Below are 12,511 nucleotides of genomic sequence, written 5' to 3'. Positions count from 1 at the left end.
GTTGGAGTCACGTTATGTATTTAGATGTGTCTTAAAAGCCGCTCATTTATTGCATAGTAAATCACGAGGTTGAGCCAAATTCCACACTGTGAAAGTATTGCAGATGTTTGCCATATTTAAATTATTTTTAGCGTTATGAGTGGAATCCTGTAAAGTCTTCCTGAAAATTAGCTGCCCTGTCAAGTGAGTTTTGCACACTATAACTTTGCAAAAGCAAAGGAACTTGACAGTGATTATTTTGAACATATCACAATCTTTTCAAACTACAGAATTGTTTGTTTTGGTCACCACTTTGCTGAAGAGTGGAGTCTGTGTTTAAGTCAAGGTCAAGCAGTGAGTTATTCTTGTCAAGCTGCATTTTTCTTTGGTAAATAGCACGCAGCAATGCTCAACCGTGTAATTTGTTCATGAATTATAAAGTAATTATAAAGTAAAGTAAGTTTTTTTTTTTCTCATGCGAGTGAATATTTGACATTAATATTTAGAAATAATTGTATTAGTGGAATGAAATTATTGGAGAGACACTTTACCACAAAGTTTAGAGCTAGAAGGTTCCTTACAAGTTTCTTTTTATTTCTACAGAGTCTTTCCCCTGCTGGCAGAAAATTAACCTTTTTTTCAGGATTGTTTAGTGGGACATGTCTCTTGAATACCATAAGTGGGACATTTGAAATAAAACTATAATCAATAAAGCTTGTCAAAAAAACACCTGATGATATATCAGCCGTGTGCTAGTTTCACTGATGATCAGAAAGTTTTTTTTTCAAGTGAACAAAAATATGAATTTAACCTCAGTGCTTAAAGCCTTTTAATGTGTTTTGCCTTCATTTATTTAGACTCTGTAACTAAGCAATTATATTACATATCTTATGTTTTCAATGCTTGTATAAATTCATATTTTGGCATAATACACAGCTATAGTTAAAGTCATGTGGAAAAGTAACTAGACCCAATTGAACAACAAAATAAATAAAAAATCACCTGGTCCATGGCAGGCCGGCTTTAAAATGAGGAAAAGACAACATCAGATGAACTACAACACATGAAACTGTGTGATTATTAATGTCACAAAAATGAAAAGCACATGGGTCGAAAATGTGATACAAGTACTGTTACAAACTACCCCAGGTGAGGTGGGCTTTACAAATGAATCTTGTTTTATGATAAAGCGAGTAACATCAGATTTAAGTTTGAGGATAGAAGTTTTTGGTTTGACACAAAATGTTTCAATCATCACTGGTCTCAAAAAGAAAGAAAAGTTGTTGAAATCAGAAATGGGGAGGTGTCAGAATACCTGTTTAAAAGCCTGTGGTGCTGTAGATCAAGTCATCAGTCATCAGTCACAACATGACAATGAGCTCGAACACAGTTGTGTGTGTTGCTCTGGCTCTTCTTCTCAATCTAACAGGTACGCAAACGCTAAAACTAAAATCTCTCTCTCGTATTTTAATGTTCATATTCTAACCCAATATGCCAAGAGTTAAGTTAAATAACCAGTATTCATATGTAAGTGGTAATATGTAATATGTAATCCGTCAGTCACACTGTCACACAACATTAACTTTATTTTGAATTTGTTTTCTTCTTATACAGGATCTGTTGGTCAGCAAGATGGTGCGTAACTCCATGTGACCGTCATCACTCAAGATATTTCACACACTTTTGTTCACTTTATTCAAAGCTTTTCAAATATTCTTTTCTCTCATCAGTGTGCGGCCAAAACTCACTTAACACCAGGATTAGTGGTGGAGGAGATGCCACTGAAGGGTTTTGGCCCTGGCATGTAGGCATTAAATATATCAACTCTAATTTAATTGGCTGTGGTGGGAGTCTCATCAATAAAGACTGGGTTTTGACTTCAGCAGCTTGCACTTCTTCTATAAGTTAGTAAGTGATTTCAAGCTAAATTAAAATGTAAGTGTCAAATCATCATACTGCATGTGGATTAAAACTGACTTGTATTTATAGCTATGGCAGTTCAAACTTTATAATCTACTTGGGTCTTCTGAAGCAGTCTGGCCCAAACACACATGAGGTTAATAGAACAATGAGTCGTGTCATCACACATCCTAACTATACCAGCTCTACTTATGACAATAACATAGCACTGCTCCAGCTCTCTTCTTCTGTGGATTTCACTGCTCATATTAAACCAGTCTGTCTGGCTGCTGCTGGTAGTGAGTTTGATGAAGGAATTCAAAGTTGGGTCACAGGATGGGGTGTCACTGAATCAAGTAAGTGATCATTGCCTCAAAATGTCACATATCCACAAGTGTACATCTGTCACAACAATTACTATATTTAAAACAGTGTTATATGACGTTTGTACTGAATTATATTGTCTCTCTTTCTTATGCTATAGATCCATTGCCAGACACATTACAAGAAGCAGAGATTGCAATCGTCAGCAACTATAATTGTAGTATTGTCCATAATAATAGAATCAGTATCACAGACAACATGATGTGTGCTGGACTGACAGGTGGAGGGAAAGGCTCATGTTCTGTGAGTTATTAATCATTCATCTTTTATAATCACACTACAGCTCACAGTCTTCTGCAGTAACCTGTAGTTTACCATGTTGATCTAAACTAGAATCTCATTTACTTTTAACATTATAATGTTCAGATTCACAATCTCAGATCTAAATTATGATTAAATAACAAACACAATGGAACACCAAACCAAAAACTATTTATCTGACATTACACAGATTTAATGTCTATAACAGTTGTTAATAGTTGAGATGTGAAGGTGTGAATATAATCTGTTTGTCTTTGCAGGGTGATGAGGGAGGCCCACTGGTCACTAAGCAGAGCTCCAGGTGGATTCAGGCTGGAATTGTATCTGGAATTGTATCTGTGGGATGTGACAGCAGTTTACCGAGTGTGTTCACCAGAGTGTCTAAATATCAAGACTGGATCAACACTCAGATAGTCAACAACCAACCTGGATTTATAACATTCTCCTATTATAATAATAACACTCTTGAAACTACTAGCTCTATTCCTGACATCACTGATGTTCCTGATGTAACTGATGTCAATGATGTTTCTGATATTCCTGACATCTTCAGTGGAAGCTCACCTGCTCTTCACTTATTTCCCTTTTACCTCACATTCAGCATCATCTCTCTCATCTTATGTCCATGATTTCAGTATATTTGGTTGTGGTTATTTGATAAAGATTTACATGAACATTATTTCATTTTGCAGACGGTTTTATCCAAGCAAGAGATCATTCAACACTTTGTCAACATGTTAATAAGAACTGGTAGTTGACCAGGTCATGTTACTAGAAAGCTGGAGTAAGCAAGGGAGAGAATGAACAACATGAAAGACATTTTTTTATAGACCGAGCTTGACAGTCTTTGGTTTCACCACAGAGGAACAGAATGAGTGAAGATTTTGTAAGTGATTTAGTGTCTCGTTGTGATGGAACAAACAGGCGTCGCTCAATTACAGAGTAATGATGACGGGAGGAGATGTCGACCTGCAGCAGTGAGTTCAGGTAAAAGGTGATTTTTCTGTTATTGTCCTGAAGGTCAATGATGAGGATTTGAATCTAATGCAAGCGGAAATCAATTTCTCTTTTCTTAAAAAAGTTTTCTAAAACAAGATAACATAGGAAGTCCAGAAGGGGGAGGGCTGGGTGGGGAAGTTCCAGCCCTTGGGGACGCGCCAGGGCGCGGAGCCCCAGGGGGCTTGACAGGGGTAGTCCTGGGGGGAACTGTTCTTGTCCCCTGCAGGACTGCTGGGCTGGACCATGGCTGGGCAGCCGGACTTGACGGCGGCGGCTGGGCAGCCGGACTTGACGGCGGCGGCTGGGCAGCCGGACTTGACGGCGGCGGCTGGGCAGCCGGACTTGACGGCGGCGGCTGGGCAGCCGGACTTGACGGCGGCGGCTGGGCAGCCGGACTTGACGGCGGCGGCTGGGCAGCCGGACTTGACGGCGGCGGCTGGGCAGCCGGACTTGACGGCGGCGGCTGGGCAGCCGGACTTGACGGCGGCGGCTGGGCAGCCGGACTTGACGGCGGCGGCTGGGCAGCCGGACTTGACGGCGGCGGCTGGGCAGCCGGACTTGACGGCGGCGGCTGGGCAGCCGGACTTGACGGCGGCGGCTGGGCAGCCGGACTTGACGGCGGCGGCTGGGCAGCCGGACTTGACTTGACGGCGGCGGCTGGGCAGCCGGACTTGACTTGGCGGCGGCTGGGCAGCCGGACTTGACGGCGGCGGCTGGGCAGCCGGACTTGACGGCGGCGGCTGGGCAGCCGGACTTGTTTCCGGCTCCTGGACCGGGCTTGGTTCCGGCTCCTGGGAGGAATCTGCGGCCGGGCTGGACGCTCGGACCGTCCCCTCCCCACGGCGCCCCCCCAAAAAATATTTGGGGTTTGACACCACCGGACTCGGGACCACCGGACTCGGGACCACCGGACTCGGGACCACCGGACTCGGGACCACCGGACTCGGGACCACCGGACTCGGGACCACCGGACTCGGGACCACCGGACTCGGGACCACCGGACTCGGGACCACCGGACTCGGCTGCCCTCCCCTCCTCGGCTTCTTCTTCCTTGAGCGGCCCACAGGACGTGCAGCCGACGGCTGAGATGTGGTGGAAGAGATGGTTTGCTCCGTGCTGGAGGAGTCGGACGGGGAGTCCCACGACTCCCTTCGTTGACGTCGTCCACGGAGACTAGTGGGTGGTGGAGAGGATGCGGACAGTGGGGAGAGGCCCATGACCCCTATTTGCAGGGTCTGGTCCTCTGGGATGGAGATTAAAGTGGAGCTTGGCGGGTCTGGAAGGTCCTTGGAGGTGAGGTCAACGACCAGCTCCTTGAAGGAACCTCGGACCATCCTCTCTCGATCCTCCAGTGATGGCGGGTTGACCAGACCCGCTAGAAAGAAGGCGTTCATGATGGCCTCTGGAAGAAAACCCCTCCTTCTTATAGACGCCTGGGCGTACTCTGCGACAGTCCGATCGCCCTGTGGAGGAAATGGGCCATTTCCCCCTTGGATCCTGGTAGTGGTAGTCTGCCACCAATCGGCCAGCTCCCGTTGGGTAGAGGCTGAGAAGCTGCCTGCTGGGTTCATAATTTGGCTCTTGGATTCTGTCAGGGATTGGGAAAGGTAGAACCCAAGTGCAGGCAGACTCAGAGGTTAGGGGAATAACAGGGACTTTATTTATACAAACAAGACTGAAGAGGCAAAACAAAAACCCACGAGGGGGAAAACAGGACAGGATAACTTTAACAGAAATCAAAGACAAGGACTCACTAGACTACAAACACTTAGGATGACACTAAACTAAACTTATAGAACACGAGGTAATATTAACAAGGGATATAGATATTACAGAACAAAAGACAGGGGGTAACTCACACGACAGAATTCCAGCAACAAGGCAGAAGTTTGCTTACAAGGACAGAGTACAGGGAACGAGGTATAGTACCGTAACATCAAACAATCCAAGAGCACAAGACAATAGACAAGAGGGTGTTTTAAAGGGAAACGAACATAGGATGATTGGCAAGGGACAGGTGTGGGTAATGAAACACTTATGGTAAGGTAACAAGGAAACGAGATGGAGGGAAAACACAGACAAGACATGAGAAGGCGCATGTCAGCCAATATGTAAGCAAAGACATGTCCTACTCACACAAAACCCAAGGACTTATGCCATGACTCCATTGCAAGACAAGAATAACCATGACATGATAGTGGAATCATGACACTTTCTGGTTGATTGAAATTAAATGCTCCCATTCCTGAAAACACATTTTTAAATAACAATATATCTCAATTAAATCTACTTCTATTGAATCATTTATAGTTTCTGACAATCCACTGACATCAGTGTACATTGCATAGAGAAAAACTTTTAATACAAGTGTATTATTGATGTTTATTCTCTTTCATTTTCCTCTAGTATTATATTGATTAAATTTCTTCTTATGATGTATGTAAAGCTGCTTTAAAACAATGAAAATGGTGAAAAGAGATACAGTATATAAATAAAATTGAATTGAATTGAAGAATTCAGGATCTGTATTTCTGAAGTGAGACCTCAAAACATTCAGTCTATCTTGAAATGCCGTCATATATATTTTATGTTTTAGTTTAAGATGTAATAAACAGTTACTGTTGTAATTACTTATAATAAATAAACTTAGTTGTTTATGAGAATGCTTTTGGCCATGTTGTGAAACATGCATTTGACATGATATTGCATTATACATTGAGCTGAATCACACCTTTGCTTAACATGACTTATACAAAATAAAAGAATAACACTTCACTCCTATCTTGTTTATTTCTGTATCACAATAAGTATAAAACATAAATATTAAGAGACCATTCCATTTTTCATTTAATTTGCACTTCTAGATGTATTCTGGCCATTCCAGACCTCAGGAGTGACAAAGTCATCCAACACCATTTTAAAAGAATGACACAATGACACGGCACATGAAAATCCAGGTTATCACATTCATTGTGTTGAACTTTTCCTAACACATGTAGAAATATTACTGTTGTATTGATTAAAAGTGAACCTGAACTGGATTTCTGTGCAGTATTTTAGGCCTGAAAAAATACAGAGCAAGTTTTTGGTTACTTTCACTCCTTTCTCCTGTTTTCATTGTCTGAAAATAAATGCAAAAAAATATATTTTTATTTGAAATTTGATCAAAATATTGTTAGTCGTTTACGGAATGAAATAAAAATTATAAATTTACCTGAACACCTAGAAATAGTAAATTCATAAAAACTGAAATGTTGTTTTGAAACATTCTCATATTTTATTCTGCAGGTAAAGGCCTGTATATTATAATACAACACATTAAACATACATCATTTCTTTTATTTCCATTTTATTTGCCAGGTTTTTACTCTGGTAACAGGACAGATTTAACATTTGGTGGTTGAAATACCCATGTGAGATCTCTCTTCAAATTTGTAAAGCATTTGTTGTATTTTTAGTGCATGATTTCTCATAGTCAGGTAAGTGACATTTTCAGTATTCTCACATACTTTATTTAAAATAAAGTAACTAGTTTATGTTCTATAAAGAGACATCACCTCTCCATTAATTGAGATTATTGCTTCAGGATTGTGCTTTTCATTTAGCAACTTATGTCCTACAAAGTTTAAAATAAAAAATGTGTTCATAGACTGGCATTTAGACTCTATCAACAAGGGTTTCGTAAAACATAAATAAAGGTTGAATATATTCGTAACAAATTCAATCTCTGGGCATTTATGTCACGTCCAGATATAAAACGTCCAAATGTAAAATTACATTTATGTACTTGACAAAGACTAAATACACTCAAACATTGTCACTTTAAGCCTTTAGACTATATCAATTTCCATCAGAAGAAACAAAAGCATTCTCTCAATTTACAGTTCAATTTTGAAGTTGGATTGTTTGTGGCTCAGAGATAACCGTAGAATGATTGATGATGTTTAATTTACCTGATGATGTTTTTAATATGTATAACTGTAATAAAAGAAATCATCAAGCAGTTCAAGGCTTCATCAGCTCTTTTATTCCACATGTTTCCTCTCACCCTACAGGTAATGAGCGACACCTGGTGGTGAAGCACGTTACACTATAATACATTTTTAAAGTGACACAGCACTGGATTATCTATCCAAAGTGGGTCCTGTGAAGGGAGTGAAACTCTGCAGGACACCGGCCCTCCAGGACCGACCTTATAGACCCCTGATCTACACATGTTTATGCTGCACACTGAATTACATTTGATTAAACTTAGAAAAACAACTTATGACTTACAACTAAAAATAACTTATGAAACATAACTCAATTTTAGACAAAAGCTGACAGAAGTTCTGCAATATGCATTCGAAATACAGAATCGAGATGTTAAAGTGCCTTTGAATGAAACAAAATATATATATATATATCGAAGCTATAGCTATGTAGTTATCGCCATGCTTTTAAAATATCAGAATATAAGATTCCTCTGACATTTGTGTTTTTTTTCCATTTCACGTTTAATGCATTTACTCTAAAAGGTTCTGTGTTGTTTTTGAAAGGTACAGAGTGTTTTCATCAGAGTGTCTAAATATCAAGACTGGATCAACACTCAGTAAATATGAAGGGTAAATATTGGACGGAACACACTGGTCATGCTCTTTGCAAAGCAAAACAATACATTTGTAAGTGTTAGTCTCCTTACACCATCGGTGCTCATGCCATAATAAACAAAATGCCTCATCCACATTTCCCTGAAACGGATGCAGATAAAAAATCGTATGAACAAACTGTGGAAACAATTGAGTGTGCTTCAACCTTTTCCCTGTATTTTAGCACCTATTTATTGTTATAATTGGTCAATGTGGTCGTTTTGATCGAAGGGAAATAGTCTGTTCTTCTCATATTCCTCTCTCAATATTGCAAGTTTTACAAAAAGATTACTTTAAAGTAGTGATGTTAGTAATCCATACTGAGGTGACAACTATAAAGTAGTGTTACACAGAGACACAGATGAGTTCAAATAAACCCCAAATCCAGCATGTAGAGGCTCAGTGAATGTTTTGTTGAATGTGTGTAAGTGTGTGAGTGTGTGTGTGTCAGAGACGCTGTAGAAGGACAGAGTGCCGGCCGGACAGTCCACATACACTCCTACTCTATTAGAGTTACATTACATTTACATTTAGGCATTTGGCAGAGTCTTTTATCCAAAGCGACTTGCATTGTGTTATCCTATACATTTTACATGGGTATTTGCAATCCCCTGGGATCAAACCCACAACCTTGCGCTGTTAACACAATGCTCTTACTACTGAGCTACAGGAAAGCTTAGATGGCTCTGCTCGCTCTGTTGGTATCTAAGAGCTTTGTGTGATCTCTTTCTAATTCTTCGTCGTACTTCTGGTTCTTCTCATCTGAATCAGAACAAAGTGAATGTACATTTCAGTCAGCGTTGTGCGGATGTCCTCACTGTTGTTCTTGATGAGAATATCCCGAAGCATATTTCTGAAGTATTCCTCCTTCTGCAGGTCGGTGAATCCTCGCACCTCGGTGAACAAACCTACGAACTCAGGAGGAATCTGATTGGCCGCGGCTGGTCTTGAGGTGATCCAGTTGAGAGATGATGGAAGCAAGTTTCCTCTGATCAGATTTATAAACAGTCCATCTATGGATGATTTGCAATTTACACTATTCAGAATTGTACTTTTAAATTTCAACGATAGTCGACTCTCATCAAGACCATCAAAGATGAACAGAAGTTTACACTCATATAACATTGACTCGCTTAGATCTTTCATTTCAGGATAAAATGTCTGTAGAAACTCATGAAAACTGATCTCTTCATCTTTAATCTGGGTAATGTCTTCGAAAGGAAACAGGAACATGGCGTCTATGTCCTGATTTGTGCTCAGGATACGGGCAGAAACTCTGTAATAACATTTGCAGGACAGAACCACCTGCTATAAATAAAATATGTGCATAAGTGAATTTAAATATGGGATTAAATAATGTTGAGCAATATTATTAAATAAATATTAAAAAAATTAAGTGTGATTTTTTTTCCTATGTTAAAATTTACAAGATTTAGGTATTTTACTGTGTTTTATATTTATTTCTCGTATTAGTATTCTACAGAACTCAGACTAAGGTACCTTGTGTTCTATGTTTTCTTGCTGCCTCTTGAACTAAAGGTGTTTGTTGGTCTGTGATAGAAGTAAAATACCAATATGTTTACATTTATAAACAGACATGAAATTACAAACTGAAGACATTGTGTATATATAGTTGTCCGAAAAAATTAAGATATTTTTTGTAACATTTAAATCAACTGCTCTACTGACCCATTCACAAAACCTAAACAACGTTGATCCAGAATAACACTTGATATTTTTTTAAATGTCGCACTCACACAATAACAATGAAACAGCACAAATGTAAATGTGTCAAACAAGTGAAAGAACTCACCAAAGAACCTGTGAAACATCCATTGAAAATTCTCAAAAGAACAGCACATTAAACTTCTCTTCAAGATTTACTCCAGTTCCTCTCATCTTAATGCTCAGATTCCGATGCCGACAGTATTAACTGATGCAAATGAAAAAAAGAATGTTTTAGAAGAAAAACATTTAACTTTATAATTTATAATTATCTGCAAAATAAGCGTTTTATTTGGGGTGAGGTTAAGAATAATTGTGTCCATATTGTAAATTATTTTAATGGATATCGAGTTAATACACTCAAAAAAATGTAACATTAAATCATCCTTAAGGTCTGTGTAGCTTTGAAAGAGTGTATATAGGTTGTGGTTAAAATAGAGTAAAATAAAGACGATTTTTTAAAGAAAATACTTGCAAATAGTTAAATGCATTGAACAATGAATTCTACAACCTTTGTATGGCCTCTGCTCAAAATTTAAAGGCACAGTTCACCTACAATTAACGAAATTGTGAAATGTTTTGTTGTGCAAGCTGGAAGTCCACCCAGTAGCGAATTGCAGTAATCCAGTCTGGACAGGACAAGAGCCTGTACTAGGATTTGCTTAGCATGCTCTGATAGGAAAGATCTAATTTTCCTAATATTGTAGAGGATGAATCTACAAGACCTGGCGGTGCTGTTAACCTGATCTATAAAGTTAAGCTGATCATCGATCAGCTTGTTTTTCTAATGCCCTGAAGGTGTGTCTTCTTATGACGTGAGTGTTATCACTAACAAAATAGGTTCGCATGTAAAATGTATGCTAAAGATCAGGAAAACATCAGCTGTGTAAAAACATCTGATAGATATCTTTAAAAGGCAGTTGTACAGACATTCCAAATGATAAACATCTTGATCACATGACAGCTGACGTCTCAGAGACGTATTGCAGATGAGCAAACAATCAAAATATATTACATTAAATATCAGAAAAAAGAGAGAAAATACAAATTCCGTAGTTTTTACGGAAAAATACCGGCAGCTGTGGTTGCCAGCAAGCTACCGTGAAATTACGGGAACATCCTGTTTTTATTCATCCAATCAATTTACAGTGGAAAACATGAGCCAAACCCACTATTCATCTTTAAAATACGTCAGAATACTGAAGACGATCATCACTTCTGCTTCACAGGGACTGCAGCATAACAGCCATGACTTGATGCTTTATTGGTTTATTTAAAGTCACCGTTTTTGTGATCAGGGTTTGCTTTAGTTGGCCTCTTTCAGCCGTCATAAATACATTTCCATTTTTCTTTGGGCTGCTATGACATTGTTTTATATAGAACATAGTTGTGTAGCAAATGACAACAAGAGAAAATGTGTGTTGTTTAATTACCTTTTTTGTTTGTTTCAAACGTCTAAATGAATTTACATTTCCAGAACCAATCAATATAAAAGTTGAATTTTTGAACCGTCAAAAGATTTCAGTCTATGTTTCAACACACAGATATTAAAACTGGGGAAAGACTTCTTCACATGTAAAACAAAGGGTCAAGATCCCAACTAAAGCAAACACTCATCACCATAATGGTGACTCAACAAAACCATCAACATGTAAACTTGTGTGCATTTTCAATTAGAACTTTTGTAGACGTGCAACAGAAATAAAGTGACAGTGGTGTCTGTAAGTGAAGGTGATAAAAGTGTTTGTGGAGTATGAAAAATAACTCCTTGTGAAAACTATGGAATTTCACTGTTCATTTCCCAGAGAATTTGACAGTGTTTTTCGTATTTTTATGGACGTTTTTTGACAACAGTTTTCTCTGTGAAAACTACAAAATTTCACTGTTAATTTCACAAGCACTTTGACAGGGTTTTTCCATAAAAACTATTGAGTTTTGCTGTTAAATTCACAGTGTTTTTCCGTATTTTGTACGGATGCTTTCTGATACACTGTAAAAAATGCCCGTGAAGTTTACAGTAAAATTCTGTTGTTTTCACACAAAAAACCTGTTATCAGAAAGCATCCGTAAAAAATACGGAAAAACACTTTAAAATTGTCTGTAAAATTAACAGCAAAAATCCATCGTTTTTACGGAAAAACCCTGTTAAAGTGCTTGTGAAATTAACAGTGAAATTCTGTAGTTTTCACAGAGAAAACTGTTGTCAAAAAACGTCCGTAAAAATACGGAAAACACTGTTAAATTCTCTGGGAAATGAACAGTGAAATTCCAAAGTTTTCAGAAGGAGTTTCTTTCAACTCCACAAACACTTTTATCACCTTCACTTACAGACACCACTGTGACTTTATTTCTGTTGCACGTCTACAAAAGTTCTAATTGAGAATTAACACAAGTTTACATGTTAATGGTTTTGTTGAGTCACCATTATGGTGAAGAGTGTTTGCTTTAGTTGTGCTCTTGACCCTTTACTTTACATGTGAAGAAGTCTTTCACCAGTTTTCATATCTGTGTCTTGAAACATAAACCGAAACAGGTGGGTGAAAGCTCAGACAAAGCTAACTATTAACCTCTTTATGTTGGAGAGTAAATACATGTTCAAGAGTTTAGGTAGTGCTTTAAAGTTATTTGTTATCATC

The 12,511-nt window shown here is 38.7% G+C and overlaps 1 protein-coding gene across 1 annotated transcript; it reads left to right on the top strand.

The window, feature by feature from the left end:
* Window positions 1-1,347: 1,347 nt before the first annotated feature.
* Window positions 1,348-3,179, top strand: LOC130435767 (chymotrypsin-like protease CTRL-1). Its single transcript, XM_056766600.1, has 6 exons — window positions 1,348-1,408; window positions 1,594-1,614; window positions 1,710-1,887; window positions 1,969-2,234; window positions 2,363-2,505; window positions 2,784-3,179. The coding sequence occupies exons 1-6, from the start codon at window positions 1,348-1,350 to the stop codon at window positions 3,150-3,152; spliced, it is 1,038 nt and encodes a 345-aa protein (XP_056622578.1). The 3' UTR covers window positions 3,153-3,179.
* Window positions 3,180-12,511: the final 9,332 nt, after the last annotated feature.

Source organism: Triplophysa dalaica, chromosome 2, assembly GCF_015846415.1.
Source record: "Triplophysa dalaica isolate WHDGS20190420 chromosome 2, ASM1584641v1, whole genome shotgun sequence".
Classification (NCBI taxonomy): domain Eukaryota; kingdom Metazoa; phylum Chordata; class Actinopteri; order Cypriniformes; family Nemacheilidae; genus Triplophysa; species Triplophysa dalaica.
This window is presented reverse-complemented; position numbering and strand designations above follow the sequence as displayed.